Here is an 18024-nt window from a genome sequence, read left to right as displayed (position 1 = left end):
AAACCAGAACAAACCAGTCTCCACTAGCATGTTTTAATGGAATATTTCAACCAAACAATGGAAATCCTATCCCTCATGTCCATTTTTGACATTTCTGATCACTATCATTGTTTGGCAGGAACTGTGTAAAGATTCTTCGAAGAGAAAAATGAACAATATGCATATTTGGAATGACATGAGGGACAGACTTTTCATTTATGGGAGACTATCCCTCTACAATGGTCTTTCTAATACTGTATATAAAAAAATGCCGTGATAACTTTTCTTGCAACATCAAATTCGTTTCCTGCTAGAGTAATAGATGGATTGTTGTGGAGTCTTGGGGATCCACACCTGGAACCTGATAGTGATAGATTTGAATTCTTTGCAGGTTATCTCAAGACGCTGTCATAGTACCTTAATTTTAATATATCTTCTTCTGTCATGCTATATTTTGCTGCAATATGGCTGCCTTGAGCAGAGATAGCCACTTGGCTTCAAAAAATAACCATAATTCATTTCCCAATACATAAAAGAGAGTGATTTTATCGATTTGGGAGTTTGCCAAAGCTTTTTGAGACACGCTAAAGTCATGGGCTGTTGAAAATATGTGAGTGTTACAGTTCAAGGGGCAGATAGGACACATATGTTTTTGGGTTATTTTTGTATGTGCGCGTTTTTGAAAAACAAGTAAAATTGAACATGAAAGAAAATTTACTTAAAGGGATATTTCACACACAAAAAAAAATTTCTCATTATTTACTCACCCTCATGTTGTTCCAAACCTGTATGAGTTTCTTTCTTCTGTTGAACGCAAAATAATATATTTTAAAGAATGTTGATAAACTGCACCCATTGACTTCCATAGTATGTTTTTTTTTTCTACTATGGAAGTCAATGGGTGCAGTCAACTGTCTGGTTACCAACATTCTTTAAAATATAATATTTTGTGCTCAACAGAAGAAGAAAAATCTCATACACGTTTGGAAAAACTTAAGGGTGAGTAAGTAACATTTAACTAACAACATTTTCCTTCGGGGGTGAACTATCCATTTAATACATATATTTAATCTTAATGGTCAATAATGGTCATCAACATGTAATAATAGCCTTCCTCTGAAACGGTCATTGGTTGATGTTAACCTGCAGCAAGTGCTTTTTGTTTGTTTTTTCCACTGTTTTTTTTTTTCTTTCTTCATTAAACCTTCATTATATGATGACTGCTCTGCACTCTGAACAATATGTGTTGAAGTCTATGGTGTGATTATAGCAGGTAAATCATTTGCTTGGATGGGAGTTTGATGAGGTGTGTTAATTCGAGGTTTGATGAGGAGTGATAAATGTTTTATCTCTTGTTCTGTGTTCAGTGTTCAGTGTAGACTGCAGCACAGTCGAGTGTCCAGCAGTGAAGCCTGTGCAGTGTCCAGCAGACAGCTATGAGACTCAGCTCAGACTGACGGCAGACGGCTGCTGCACACTTCCTACCAGGTTAGATGTTACACCGTTCTCACACTCACGGTCGAGGCATGTCTCTTACTCAAATCAGGTCTGGCCTTACGACTGTCTCACATTTGCAATTTAGGTGTGGCTTTTGTTACAATCTCCCACATACTATCCAGGTTAGACTGTTACATCTGTCTGGTGTTCAATATGTAGGTTAGTCTCACACTGACATTTCACAATCCCAGTTAGACTGTTTCACACGCACAACCCAGGCAGTGTGTTACTGTACACCTGTCTCGCTCTCACAGTCCTGGTTAGATGCTACACATGTCTCACTCTCACAATCCAAGTTAGACTGTTTAATCTGTTTCACACTCACAGTACAGGTTATACGTCACACCTGTTTCACTCCCACAGTCCCAGTTAGCCCATTACACCTGTCTCATGCTCACAATCCTGATTAGACATTGCACCTGTCTTACTCACACAAATCCAAGTAAGGCTGTTTTATTTGTCTCATGCTCACAATCCCAGTTAGACTGTTACACCTGTCTCACTCACACAATCCCAGTTAGACTGTCACACCTGTCTCACTCACACAATCCCAGTTAGACTGTTACACCTGTCTCACTCTCACAATCCCAGTTAGACTGTTACACCTGTCTCACTCACACAATCCCAGTTAGACTGTTACACCTGTCTCACTCTCACAATCCCAGTTAGACTGTTACACCTGTCTCACTCACACAATCCCAGTTAGACTGTTACACCTGTCTCACTCTCACAATCCCAGTTAGACTGTTAATCCTGTCTCACTCACACAATCCCAGTTAGACTGTTACACCTGTCTCACTCACACAATCCCAGTTAGACTGTTATACCTGTCTCACTCTCACAATCCCAGTTAGACTGTTACACCTGTCTCACTCACACAATCCCAGTTAGACTGTTACACCTGTCTCACTCACACAATCCCAGTTAGACTGTTACACCTGTCTCACTCACACAATCCCAGTTAGACTGTTACACCTGTCTCACTCACACAATCCCCATAAGACTGTTACACCTGTCTCACTCTCACAATCCCAGTTAGACTGTTACACCTGTCTCACTCACACAATCCCCGTTAGACTGTTACACCTGTCTCACTCACACAATCCCAGTTAGACTGTTACACCTGTCTCACTCACACAATCCCCATAAGACTGTTACACCTGTCTCACTCTCACAATCCCAGTTAGACTGTTACACCTGTCTCACTCACACAATCCCCGTTAGACTGTTACACCTGTCTCACTCTCACAATCCCAGTTAGACTGTTACACCTGTCTCACTCACACAATCCCTGTTAGACTGTCACACCTGTCTCACTCACACAATCCCAGTTAGACTGTTACACCTGTCTCACTCACACAATCCCAGGTAGACTGTTACACCTGTCTCACTCACACAATCCCAGTTAGACTGTTACACCTGTCTCACTCACACAATCCCAGTTAGCCCATTACACCTGTCTCATGCTCACAATCCTGATTAGACATTGCACCTGTCTTACTCACACAAATCCAAGTAAGGCTGTTTTATTTGTCTCATGCTCACAATCCCAGTTAGACTGTTACACCTGTCTCACTCACACAATCCCAGTTAGACTGTCACACCTGTCTCACTCACACAATCCCAGTTAGACTGTTACACCTGTCTCACTCTCACAATCCCAGTTAGACTGTTACACCTGTCTCACTCACACAATCCCAGTTAGCCCATTACACCTGTCTCATGCTCACAATCCTGATTAGACATTGCACCTGTCTTACTCACACAAATCCAAGTAAGGCTGTTTTATTTGTCTCATGCTCACAATCCCAGTTAGACTGTTACACCTGTCTCACTCACACAATCCCAGTTAGACTGTCACACCTGTCTCACTCACACAATCCCAGTTAGACTGTTACACCTGTCTCACTCTCACAATCCCAGTTAGACTGTTACACCTGTCTCACTCACACAATCCCAGTTAGACTGTTACACCTGTCTCACTCTCACAATCCCAGTTAGACTGTTACACCTGTCTCACTCACACAATCCCAGTTAGACTGTTACACCTGTCTCACTCTCACAATCCCAGTTAGACTGTTAATCCTGTCTCACTCACACAATCCCAGTTAGACTGTTACACCTGTCTCACTCACACAATCCCAGTTAGACTGTTATACCTGTCTCACTCTCACAATCCCAGTTAGACTGTTACACCTGTCTCACTCACACAATCCCAGTTAGACTGTTACACCTGTCTCACTCACACAATCCCAGTTAGACTGTTACACCTGTCTCACTCACACAATCCCAGTTAGACTGTTACACCTGTCTCACTCACACAATCCCCATAAGACTGTTACACCTGTCTCACTCTCACAATCCCAGTTAGACTGTTACACCTGTCTCACTCACACAATCCCCGTTAGACTGTTACACCTGTCTCACTCACACAATCCCAGTTAGACTGTTACACCTGTCTCACTCACACAATCCCCATAAGACTGTTACACCTGTCTCACTCTCACAATCCCAGTTAGACTGTTACACCTGTCTCACTCACACAATCCCCGTTAGACTGTTACACCTGTCTCACTCTCACAATCCCAGTTAGACTGTTACACCTGTCTCACTCACACAATCCCTGTTAGACTGTCACACCTGTCTCACTCACACAATCCCAGTTAGACTGTTACACCTGTCTCACTCACACAATCCCAGGTAGACTGTTACACCTGTCTCACTCACACAATCCCAGTTAGACTGTTACACCTGTCTCACTCACACAATCCCAGTTAGACTGTTACACCTGTCTCACTCACACAATCCCAGTTAGACTGTTACACCTGTCTCACTCACACAATCCCAGTTAGACTGTTACACCTGTCTCACTCACACAATCCCAGTTAGACTGTTACACCTGTCTCACTCACACAATCCCAGTTAGACTGTTACACCTGTCTCACTCTCACAATCCCAGTTAGACTGTTACACCTGTCTCACTCACACAATCCCTGTTAGACTGTTACACCTGTCTCACTCACACAATCCCCGTTAGACTGTTACACCTGTCTCGCTCTCACAATCCAAGTTAAGCCGTTAGTACCGTTACACTTGTGTCATGATCACAATCCTGATTAGACGTTACAATCCTCAGAATACTGGTAAAATGTTCCATGTTTATAATCCAGGTTACACAGTTAGACCTGTCTGACATACACAGTCCCATCTGTCTCACTCACACAGTCCAGGTTAGATTGGTAAACCTGTCAGACTAATTCAGGTTAGATGTGTTACGTCTGTCTCACTCTCACAGTCCAGGTTAGACATCACACCTGTCTAATGTTTATAATCCAGATTAGACCAAAACAATTTTACCCCAAAGTATTAAGATTGGATTATTTCAGCACTGAAAGTTAAGAACATCAGAGTGTCAGGAGAGACTGTTTTGTTATGTATTAGGCATGACTCTCTCTCTCTCTCTCTCTCTCTCTCTCTCTCTCTCTCTCTCTCTCTCTCTCTCTCTCTCTCTCTCTCTCAGATGTGAGTGTTTGCCTGGCCTCTGCTCCTTCCCACAGTGCTCAGCAGGGACTTCACCTCAGGTTGTGTCCCGTGGTGACGGAACACCTGGGAGGTGCTGCGATGTGTTTGAGTGTGTCAATGGTAGGTTCTGTTTTCTGTGTGTCTTAATTAGTGTTTTTGTGTTGGTGCACTGGGAAGGTCGTCTTGTCTGTGGGCAGAACCCTGTCGCTGCTGCCATAGTGATCGGCCTCAGCAGAATATTACCCACAAAATACACACAACTACAGGAAATACACATTTTACTACTTGTGTTGCTCTTCTTTCAAAATTGGCAGTGATTTTCATTTTAATTGGAGGGATTTTTTATTAGTTTTACATGTAATGGCTTTAACAAACTCGAGAAAGGCATAGCTTATTATTTTTCCCCAAATTATGTTGTGTGTGTGTGTGTGTGTGTGTGTGTGTGTGTGTGTGTGTGTGTGTGTGTGTGTGTGTGTGTGTGTGTGTGTGTGTGTGTGTGTGCGCAAGGCACAAGGAATGTCATCTAAGCATTGTCGTTAACAGCTACATTCTGATCATTTTAGAAAAATAATCATTAGCTATAATTATTATTATCAAAATTAATTTGTATATTTACGATTTTATAATTTTTTTAAGTCAAAATTATTCAGTTTGATTTTGTGAGTTGTTTTTTTATATGAGTGAGAATGTATTTTTTCTCCTTTTTGAATTTGAAGTTAGGTTGCATTTTCTTTCTTCATTTTGATAAATAGAGAGAAAACACTCTTACACATGAAAATAAAGAAGCACAGTCTGGTAAATATGTTTATCTCTGCCCTTTACTAACACATTGACAACATTGTTACACTCCAAGTTTATAACTTCACTTCTACTGTACTTTTTTGATATCTTGCATGGAATTGGTGGTGCTACAAAAAGAGGCTTAGACCGGCATTACAATTTAAGTATATGTTTGTGCGTGTGAGATGTGTGGAAAGAAAATGAGAGTGACACATGAGTGGATGGAATAACATTATGGGCCATACTTGAACAATCTAAGCACATGGTTTAAAGCGCACGACAAGTGCACTTAGGTTGTGTCCGAAATCTACTTTTGCTAGTTTAACGACGGGATAAATGGTCGGCCTCGCTCAACGCATGGTTTAAAAGGGTTATCTCTATTCTATTAATGAGTAATGGGTGTGTTTTGGGCGTAACGTGCAAAAAAACAATCAGAGTGTAATTTCCTATTCCCTTTAAAAGCCAGTTGCGCGCGCGCCATGTCGGATTCGCTATTTTCATGACGGAATTTGCAGACTGAACGCGTCTCCAGAGAGCAAACGGATCTGCTAAAGCGTGCAAGCAGAACATCTATGGGACAAGCTGGATTCCACTATATCTTTATGAACACAATATTAATTGTAATCCTTTTATTTTTTATATTTGGCATGTTTGTGTGCTGCGCCATTGAGCAACTGAAACCTGGTCTAAAGTCAATGGCGCAGTCTATTTCAGAGTCCTCAAAATAGCAACGCAATATTTTCTTTGTTATTTAAAGGGCGCATTAGTAATAAACGTCTATAGGCGGGTCCACTCTGCTTATTACAGTCTATTTCAGAGTCCTCAAAATAGCAACGCGCTAACAATGCGCCTGAACACATCTTGTTTTCAGACCAGCACGCCCACAGGTGCTCAAATATATATAAATATATATATTTATATATTACAGACATCAAATACACAAAGTACACATTGGCATTCTTAAGTGACATCTGCGATTCCCCACTTTTGGAAAGCACCGGCTACCACTTGTGCACAGCCGTACACAAACATAAGGACACACACTTCACAGCTCACTGACTAATAAAACCTGCGCTGAGAGTTGGGGCAGAAAGAGAGAGATTAACCCCACAGTCGAGCTGTGTGCAGGTGCTGGAGAACTCTCTCAGATGAAGAGACTGCAGGGGACAGGTGGACGGAAGCCACAGGAAATCAGCAACAAATCAAAGCTGGAAACATCAGCGTGCACCAGGCCGTATGTCGAACATTGGGCCTTTTCCACATGCACAACCGCCAAGAGGAAGACAACGGAATCAAGGCTCCATCCAAACACAAAAGCTCAAGAGTGGCTCTTTGAATAAAGGCACCCATGAAAACAATCCCACTTTCCCTCTAGTTGTTTATTTCCTTCCTGCTTCACCCTATAACCAGGCCTAGGGCACACAATACATGAAAGACCAAGCAACAAAACAGAAAAAAGAGTGCAACCCAAGGACTTGCTTTTCCATATTCGTCATTTGGGGAGTCACCTTCCTTCCATGCATGAATGTACATATACAAGCAAGCACAAATAGCGGTGTGGTGTGTGAGGTGCCAGGTTGTGTGTCGTCTTCACAGCGGGTGGTGAGATTAGCCTTAGGCTGATTGGAGAACAAAGCGCTGAGGCCGGAGAGCAGCGCGGGGAGCATCAAAGCTCTGAACAGAAACACAGGCTAATTGAACATCTGGCCACCGGTGGCTGTGTACAGTGTGTGAAGGCTGATCTAATATTCCATAGATGAGAGGGGTGGAGGAGAACGCGAAGGAGCGACAGAAAGAGAAAATGAACTCATCCCCTTGGATGGACAGAAACTGATTAATATTCAAAAGATATCACTCGCACGTCATTAGATGAGTGACCTTCTCAAGACTGTCATGACATGAACAAATTGACACAACGGATGAATACACTGCGGATGGACGAGAGAGAACAACAAGCGGTCACATCAGCCCATGCTGAATTTCATCTGTGGAATACGAAAGGAGAAATTTTTAATAATATATCAGTCGCTCTTTTCACAAAAAATGCTTTTCTAACTTAGTATTTTTGTCTTGTTTCCAGTCCAAAAATCAAAAAATTCTTAAATCAAGAGGTATTTCCTAGATGAGTAAAATGACATGAGATATTATGTCCTGTTTTCTGGAGGAATTGATCAAAATTAAGGGAGTTGATGCTTAAAAAAAGCTAAATTATCTGCCAATGGGGTGAGAAAAATAATGTTAATTCAAACAGAAACAAGATTATTTTTTACCCTATAGATTATAACAAGACCCTATACCCTATATATTAAAATACTAATTTAGAAAAGCATTTTTGCAGTGCAATGGCAGTTAATGGTGACCTAAGCTTTATAAAAAATATCACCAAAAAATGTCTGGCTGTCACAATATCAGATTTTTCACTACACTATTATAGTGGCCAAAAGAATTCACAATACAAATGTGAATTTGTTTTCATTATACTGAAAGATTATGAGTGGCCAGTATATTTTTCAAAACTTCTCATTTTGTGAACTATTCCTTTAATTTGATTTACATAATGCTGGGCTGTTGGAAACTGTCTCTATAATTAATTAATTGGAAAAAGAAGCCGGTGTCTTTCATTTCTGTTCTCTGTAATGTGTGATAAGATTTATTCACTGCGGCATTCCTTAATGAGGATTCGAGTCTTATTAAATTCAGTTTATATTGTGTTTATTTGAAGTTTTTCCCTAAAGGTTTTGTCACATTGGCACCTCACGGACTATATACTCTGCTGGAAACTCTGGCTGCTTCAAACTGGCCATTAGTTCCAAGATGATCTAGATTAGACGTGTAGCCAGAATTGTGTCTGTCAACATAAACTCTCGTCCACATTTCAGTTTATTTGGGGGGTTTGAATAAGGCTGTTAATTAATAAAAAATAAAAATAAACTAATTAATTGCACATTTTTTGTGTGATTAATCCAAAATTAAACATCATTTGAAATTATATGTGTAAAATTTGTAAACTAAATAATTCTCAAATATGTCACATTTATGCATATAAACAAAATAAATTTTAAATAATATTTCTTTAATGAAATCTCTTTACCATGTACTTAATATTGAGGCCAGAACTTATAGAGTATTTAAAAATATATACAATTAATAATTAAAGCAATTTAAAGCCACCATTTTTAACGTTTGATGGGCCTAAAGTGTAAATTGTCAAACCTCTTTTAAGTTTTTGTTTTACCTGTACAATTATTGCTAAAACCATCTTGACCACCTTAAAGCTAGTGTTTTTCAAATAAACTCTTTGTTATACTGGTCGAAACTCTCTTCACATCCTAATAGCAATCAATAGTAGATGTGGCCTAAATATATACATATTTATTTTTACATACATCTTCTGTGGAAGTCTCTGGACCAAATAAATGTCTTCCAATCATTGCATTTGGCCTGAATCCAATGATTTAGTCCTGAGACTTCCACAGAAGGATGTTGTACCTGCCTGTCATTTACCCTATGGATTAGCATACCTCCTAGCACCTGCTCGCGCAGACGTCGCGTCATCACCGTGTTCCATGAGTCTATGCCAAGAGTTGTAGACAGAGTGCCAAAAACAAACAGCAGCCGCCTTTTACAGCTCCTCCTCAACCAAAATAATGAGCTTATGCTGCGTTCATGCCATAACTACTATAATTAAGAGATAGCAACCCGTGACATTCTACTGAGTGGTTCACATTGATAGACTTGCATTCGTGCATGTCTGTGGCACTGCTATCAATGCCGAAAATGAATCCGCAGCACTCAGGTAGCACAAGTCAGCGCTCTTTAAGTGGTTTACGTGCCTTATTACTGTAATGTTACTGTATGTCCTTTAAGACATGAGCTAATTTAGCCATCTCTCGTGATGCTTTGCAGACTCTTTTCTAGCTGTGCGTGTTCTTGTGTTTTGGGGACGCTCTAAAGGGAGGGTGGATCTCATGCTTTCAAAGCTAGCTTGCTATTGCTATTGCTCTCAAAATTGTCGTCTTTAATCTGTTTTTTTTTTCCCAGCAGTGTAGTGTAAATACAGGAAATGTTATCTACATGAAGTATTTTTAAAGATTATGATGAATATTTGGGTTGATCACCCATGCCATTTCTGAACAAACTCACAGCTTGATGATTTTAGCAACAGCAGATGTCAGACAGACAGAATGCCGTCTTTCTCTGCCAGTCTCTCACTCGCTCTCCAAGGTGCCCGCACACACTTCCAAAGGCAAGTGTTTGGGATGGCAAGGGAGTGAGCATTCTCAGACAGTGTTTGTGCACCACATTTCTCTCTCAGACAGTGATGTCACCCTTTTGGAGAGTAGATAAGAAGAAGTTCTGATTAGTGTGTGTGTGTGTGTGTGTGTGTGTGTGTGTGTGTGTGTGTGTGTGTGTGTGTGTGTGTGTGTGTGTGTGTGTGTGTGTGTGTGTGTGTGTGTGTGTGTGTGTGTGTGTGTGTGTGTGTGCATCTAATCTAGAATGTTCCCACCCTGAGCTAATCGCAACTCTTTTCCGAAGGTTTTAAAGCGTGAAGTAACTTTGACCACACCAAGGAATTTCAAGGATAAGATAGTTCAGTTTGTTGTTGTTGTGCTATTCCATGACTTGCACGTTTAAAATAGGGTGTTTGGCACTGTTTGTTTACTTATTGAATTCACAGCTTTTTTCACTTGTCACATTGATTTTCAACAGCAAAAACCCCACAGTTTTCTCCATGTTGTTTGTTCGCAGCAAAACGGCAGACACTGTGCCACATTTGTGCATGGTAGATTTGGTTTGTCATTAGCGATATTTTTAGTCCCCTAATTAGCTTTGTGCATCTTCACAGATGAACTGGCGCACCTGTCAGTCCCCATTCATACAGAATCACTGCTACGAGCCCCATCATTACTCTAATATTTACCCAGGGAGCGGTTGTCATGGAGAAGGACATGATTGGCGGTTTGCTCTAGCTGTTCAACCTAGGCATAGAAGGGCGATGTAATAAAGGTCATGATTCAATCCTCTTCTTGTCAATGAGAAAGTGTTCTGGAGAAGCTTGATTGTGCTGTCGATGCTTAAGCGGTTAACATTAGGATTAGCTCTGCACACATAGCATGTTGTTCTGCCTCAAATTGACGTATGGAAGAACAATGCACACTCTTTCATTGGACAAGCAAGGATTAGAAAACATATGTCAATCTGAAGTAAAATGCTTAAACAGCTGCTCATTCTTTCGAGATTATAATATGCTCAGCAAGTATGTGACATAACATTTTGTTATAACCGCAAGTTAAACTGCTAGTGTAAACATAGCATTGATAAGGATAGAAGAACACGGCAATCTCTTTTTCTCTTTTCCGAGAAAGCGTCGTCGGAAGAGGAAAGTGATTTTAAGGTAGGGGTGGAATAGGAGTCACCGAGGGGCCATTCACATAACGTGTGCGCTATGAAGCCTGTGATGATTGACAGGGCCCGTAGGCACTATTCTCTCCCTTTTATACTCGGCTCTTATGTCTGCTCCAACACAGCGGCCACTATCTTTCACAGATAAAAATGTGAAAACATGCACACAAAAACGCCATCCTTGTTTTGTTTCTTGACAACTTAGCCTTGATTTGCAGGTGTTGTGCCGTTGTAGTGATTTGCATGTCCAGAGCAGTCGCGGGTCTTGGCAGCACAAGACGCAACTGTGAAGCGGCGCGTTATCACATTATTTAGTCTGCCTCTCAGCAGCTGCAGCCAAAACAAGCTAGCCTGCAGCGTAAGGGAGGGCTGAAAAACACCAGGAGCCAGCTCCTGTTGGACTGTGGGACAGGAAGAAAACAAATGCTGGATTGAGTCCTTCTAGAGAGGCACACAGAAAAAAGAAAACATCTCAAGCATCTGAGAGGATGATAACCGCAATCTCCTCAGCCTTCACATTCTATTTCTTCTTCATGGTTCAGATAGTTTTCTTCCATTTATTTCTTTGTGTGAGACTAGCCTTGCATCTGAATATGCCTACTTCCCTATAGCAGATTAAAATAAACTGTATGTGAAATGAGTACTGTGTCCGAATTTGTAGTATTCATTAAACACTAGGCGAATGCACCTGGATGACCTACTACCTCCGCTTAGATTCCAAAGTCCACATACTTCTCATTTATACTGCATACATTCATCATCAGGGCTCTCAAGTTATGAAGACAGGCAAGAGTGACACCCCGTCGGCGGGTTTGGGGGGTTTGTTGGACGGGTTCGCGGGGTCGTTTCATGACAATGAAAAACCAATGATTTTCATTGGTTGTTGCGTTAAATCTTACCCAGATACAATAGTGCTATTTTCTAATTGGCTATTGTGCAGCTCGACTAACAACACCAGGGGAGACGCGCTTGATTCCTACCGGGTCCATAGTGAGAGCGAGAAATTTTGGGTGCGGAAAAATAAAGATTTTCCGTGTGAGAAATACAATGTGTGGCGGGAGTGCGTGACAAAAGACCGAAATGAGTGGCTGTCACGCTCATTGCGTGACACTTGAAAGCCCTGAATCATGTAGAACATACTTTTTTAGCTTGTTGCAAACTTTTGTCCTCATCAAATGTTGTACCTAGTTAGACAGTACGTGATATTGGACGCACCTTAGATCTTTGAAACTGTAGTTCGCTAAGCTACAGGCTACTTTAAAAAAGTTCAATTGCAGTTAAGCTATAACAAGTAAGCTATGATACAAGCTACAATTACACAAAACGCTGATGATTTTGCAGGTGATTCAAATGAATCAGTGAATTCATACTTTGCAGTCCCGTGACTACCATGGATACCTGGCGGGCAACAAACGCTGACAAAATGGCCAATACTACAATCAATTATATAGTGAGGCTATTTTGTTTCCATTGCACATTAACAAAATGTTTAATGACAATAATAACACTAAAAACAATCCAATTACTAAATATAACTAATATCACTAAAGTGATATAGGCCTAAAAACAGTCTTTAGTTCACGAACAGCACAACTCTGCCATCTGTGAAAATCAAAAGCAGCTTCAAAAGCGTGTTTAAAAAGAAATATTCTTCTAATTTTTTACTGTCATTAATGTAGGTCCACAAGAGAAATATTAAGCCAGTAAATTAAGATAGTCGTCGCGTTATATCCATCGTCGTCTCTGAGAGAACGCAGCGTTAATGCAGCGACAGATGCTGAAAGCTCAGTCCGTTTCTACTTTCACTTTCGGGGAATGAGCGTGTTTACATGCACCATCTTAACCCGATTATGCTGAATAATAGTGAATCCAATCGCACAACAAATTTCTGGCATGTCGTTTACACCTCAAAACACCAACTTTTGTATGAATTTCACCTTGTAAAATAGCCATGTTTTCTCGTGCTTTCGGGTCAGACGTTCTGCTAGCAAATGAGTTTCGCTCAGTTGCAATGCTATGCGTGCAAAAAAAGTGATGAAACATTTTGTAACCTTACATTGCTTCTGGTTGGGAAAAGGTAGCTTACTAGTTACACTATTTTGAAAACAGCTAAACTATTGTATCGTTGTTTTTAGTTAGCTATTTTGCACAAGTACAAGTACAAGTTTCATAAACAATGCAAATCTCCTTCGTGTATCATTTATGGAAAATAAGCTGCAGTGGATCATTTTGAAATTGTCAATGGTTGTGAAGCCAGAAGCATTAGCATATTTACATGCTAACACTTATTCAGCAGTATTTGGCCTCTGAATAAACTAGATCTCACTTCACATGCAAATAGGTTAGTCATTATAACAGAGAACATTTGCATACAAAAATCTTTTGAATCTTATTTAAAAGTGTTGCTGTTTTGTTAGCTTTCACCATTCATCCTCACACCCTTTACCCAAAACCCTCCACAGACATGTCCTACCAAATGATTTCAGCATCCAACGATGTCAACAATCCCAAAACACAAAGTAGATCACTGACAGATTGTGTTTCTTATTGTCTAGTTTTCTGGCCAAAAAGCTGGCTCTGCCCTCTTGACTCTGTTTTTGATGTTTGCAGAGCCAAAGGCTGTCACAGAGACAGGCACAATTGCTCAAGACACCCATTTCAACATATATCATGTATTAGGAACAATTTATGTTTAATTCCAAGGCACTTTTAATTCTAAAGGTCAGAACGGAGGAGGAAAATGGTCATATAAAACTAAATTATGGCTGTTTTGGTGCATGAAACCTTATCTAACAATATAAGTGGACTTCAGGGGGAAATATAAAATGCTGCTAAAGTAGCATTTCTTCAAGAACCTGACGAGACTCGGTGTGTGGCGTTGAAGAGCGGCTGTGATTCTTCGGCTTTGTTACATTTAGTGCACACCGGTCCGTGTTTAACCATGACCTCAAGCTGCAGGAATCTGCACGAGTACAAGTTTGCGACTGGAGGTGGGAGATTATGTAAATCCTCCACGTTAAGGTTAGCAGCTTTTGAACTGTAATAGACGTTGTTATTTTAGGTTGCACTTCGAAGCTCTGTTTGGGAACCGTGAGACTGAGCTGTGGAGGTGTTTTAATCTCCAGATGGAGAATTTCATTAGGCCTTATTGCCTCTTCACAATCCTGTCAAACTCTTAAAGTTAAATTTAAATGAGTTCTTTTTCCTCCTGCTTCAGATGGCCTTTGTTTAATAAGACCGTGTGTCTGTGTGTCTGAGAGAGAGAGAGAGAGAGAGAGAGAGAGAGAGAGAGATTCTATATCTCTGTTTTCAGAAAGTCCTATGAGAACACAGGTAGTAGCCATTCTTTATTGGTATCCATACAGATGTGTGAAGGGTTGGGCAGTCATATAGATTACATAGTTGACTTCTGTCGCTTACCTCATTTCGTCCAGACCCTGCTAGTGCCGTCATGCACTCTACCAATTCAGATGGGGCCAGTTAACAGCTGTTGGCCTCAAGGACTCGGAGGGAAAGGGACCTGTTGAATCAGTCTTGAGGCAGAGAAAACTAGTCTTTGGCGTCTCAGGGTAGTGTTTCCATGGTTACCTATCTCCTCCACTAATTTAAACGGAGGTGTGGTGTATCAAGACGAGATCAAGAATCTCCTCTCTAGAAGATTTTGAAGATTTTATATTAGATGATGCTTGATGCTTTCATTATTGAAATATGATCCAGAAGGAATGCATTGACTTTATTTGCATGTTCTGCACTGATTTCTGGTGGAACATCTTAGGAATTCTGTAAAACAAATAAAATGTAAACATGGTAAATTAATACTGCATGCTGCAAGCATTTGGGGTCGATGGCAAATACGAGTGTTTATGATAAAGTAAAAATCTTCTAAAAATCTAATTTAGAACACATTGCAAGGTCTTACAAATCTACTGCTTGTATTCATGATAGTTTCATATGGTTTTGAAAATCGTTTCCATTTTCAAGGAAAGTTTTATGTTAATGAAAAATGCCATGTGGTGTAAAAAATAACATTTTCCTTGCACCTTATGAATTAATTAGTTAATAAATTAATATATTTCCTGGGGGATTTACCCACATGACATTTTACAACCTTAACCTTGCAGTGTCATAAAAAGGTAAAAGTATCTGATATTTTTAAGGTTTACTGAGCTTGACACACAGCATGAGGGTCTGATATCCATTTCTCCTGGATGTGCAGTTTGGTTGTACCACATGACTTGGCAGAAAATGAATAAATGTTTTTAATGTATTTCTTATTTTTTATACTGCTTCAGCGATTGAGAACATGTACATCATAGATGCCTTTACAAGTATTTGTGAATGCAAATAGGCTAGTGTAAAATGTGCTGAGAATAAAAGAAACAGTCAAATCAAAAGTTGGGGTTTTTTCATAGTTCCTATCACTTAATACAAAGCAGTCTGAGAGAGAGAACAGGAGTGAAACAATAACACACCTTTGACACTCAATGGGCAAAATACTGTGACTTTCACCAGAGACAGCTGCAATGGTATAGTCAATTTTAAAGGTGTTTCTTATGTTTTTTTCTGTAAAATGTAATTAAATCTGTTGCAGTCAGCGATCAAAATTGCCAGAGTGGTATTGGTCTCCTGTAACATTCATCTTTCTGTTTCTGAAGGTGTCGGCAAAGACTTGAGAGGAACTGGTGCAAATTCTCCAAAAGTCTCCAAATGGTACTAAGCTTTTTGTGTTAGTAATCCAGCATTTCTTGGGCTAATACACCGCCTACATCCTTCTGCTTTGTGGGATCATCTCTCCAACAAACAGTTTAGCTGTTCGGTTGTGAAGCACAAGAGTAAAAGAGGGACACTCCATGCTAGAACAACCCTGACCATCTCCAAAGTTCTTTCAGAAAGTTTACCCTACACTTTGAATCAGCATTTTCTTCCCTGACAAGAGCCTTTACAGGATTACAGCTCTGGGGTGAAATTACAAATATTAAACAGAATTCATTCAAGTTCGTTCTCCCTACACGACGCCCAATCCCTAATGCCAGAGGATTCCGGAATAAGTCCAAGTCAAAGACTTTTCCGTAAAACTATGAAGGAATTTGCTGCAGTTGTATAATCCTTTGTGATGGGTAAAGTCCCAAATCAAGGCAGCCAGTGGGCTGAGAAATGGAGCCACCAGCTGAAGCCTGACAAACTTTGCATATTTGTTCAACAACCAGCTTGTCCTGCTGTGGTGAGAGAGGGATAAGCCCTAGAGCAGACACCAGCTCTCAATGAGCCTCAGCCAGCTGTTTACACACCAGCACTTATGGCTTGTCCTTCAAAAACGGAAATGCGGCAGGAAAGCCAGACTCTCCCTTTTACCATTTTTTTTTTCTCTTCGGTGAGGTCATAACAGCCAGCAAAACAAATGGGGGCGAGCACGCTATCTGTTCTCCTTCAAATCTTTCTTTACATCCAGACGGCTTGGTTCGGATTTTATCTTGAAAGCTAATGAGATGCAGCAGGGCTTGAAAGCAGCGGTTTTATATAAACACTGACATTCAATGAGACAAAAACAGAGAACCGGGACATACTTTGCACTTACCATGTCCGAGTCACCTCTAAAAAACACTGAATCTAACTGTGATGTGGCTTCTTGTGTCATTTTTTAAGTATTAGGTCCACTGGGCGAGGCAATTGCACTAAACATCTGGGAAGGTCAAGATGTTGACGTAACTATTCCTCACGACTCCACTAATTATTTACCTCAGCCACAGCGTCACGTGGCTTTGGCCACACCATTGCGCCAGTGGGATGAAGCACATTAGAAGCATTTGGTCATTAGTCATTAAGATAAATGATAAATGTTTATTGCAGTTTGTAGCAAAAAGCACAAGATGCTACATTCCAGATTGTAGTTACAAAGGGAACTTCCCACAAAATAAATGAGTTCCAAATAAATGTATGAGTGGGAGCGTGTTCATATACCCTTGCAATCACAATGCAATGCAAAGTATATATAAACAGCACTTTCACTCTTTCCACAACCTCAACTCCATATTTATTTCCATAATTAGGTCCAGAGGGGTGATTTAAAGCTCGAGTTGAGTCTCAAGCGTTGCAGAGATCAAACCAATCCTGTTTACCTTTATTGCTCGCATAGATTATATTAATGTGAACTTCAGCAATCAGATTTGGGTTAGTGTTAGTGTTTGTAAATAATAGTTAATTAGGTAGGGAATATGTATAGGATAAGGGAAATTGGATAGGGAATGGACAGGATATGATGATTAATTGAGTTGGGAATGGAAAGAATAATGTTGGTGGGATATGGGTTGGGTTAGTGTAGAGAACTGGTTAGGGAAGTGATAGTAAAGGGAAGGGATCCGTGTTGGGGGAACTACCTTGAAACTGTATCTTCCAGATCTACAAGCTACTTATTTAAAGTAGTTAATGGGGTAGTTCACCCAAAATATCTTATAAATCTTTTAATTTACTCACTCTCATGTTGTTCAAAACCTGTTTTGGCTTTTCTTTCTTGACAGAATTGTAATTTTGGGGTGAAATATCCCTTTAAACTACAAAACTACAAAATTCTGCAGGTATTTATCCCTCGATTAGGATTGAAGTTGAACAAATAAAAGTCCACTAAATTTGGAAGTAGAAGAATTGATGATTCATATTTTTTTAACATAACTGTTCGCATGGGTTTGAAAGAATCAGTGAACCATTTGTGAACCAATTCACCATTTGCATGGACTCAATAGAATTGTTGAACCGTTTTTTGAACCAGTTAACTGTTCAGAAAAAAATCAAAAGAATAATTTTTTGAACCGATTCACCACTCAAAAGGACTCAAAAGAATTTGTTAAT

The 18024-nt window shown here is 40.2% G+C and overlaps 1 protein-coding gene across 1 annotated transcript in view; it reads left to right on the top strand.

Moving 5' to 3' along the window:
* Positions 1-18024, top strand: part of crim1 (cysteine rich transmembrane BMP regulator 1 (chordin-like)) — a 146740-nt gene that overhangs the window by 73085 nt on the left and 55631 nt on the right. The window contains exons 4-5 of the mRNA XM_077240129.1: positions 1347-1467; positions 4997-5118. Coding sequence (XP_077096244.1) covers positions 1347-1467; positions 4997-5118 — 243 coding nt within the window. The remainder of the gene's footprint in view (positions 1-1346; positions 1468-4996; positions 5119-18024) is intronic.

This window comes from Siphateles boraxobius, unplaced genomic scaffold (assembly GCF_051911475.1).
Source record: "Siphateles boraxobius isolate OS27281-9 unplaced genomic scaffold, OSU_SipBor_1 22, whole genome shotgun sequence".
Taxonomy (NCBI): Eukaryota; Metazoa; Chordata; class Actinopteri; order Cypriniformes; family Leuciscidae; genus Siphateles; species Siphateles boraxobius.
The sequence above is the reverse complement of the archived record's forward strand: the minus strand, read 5'-3'. Positions and strand labels throughout refer to the sequence as shown.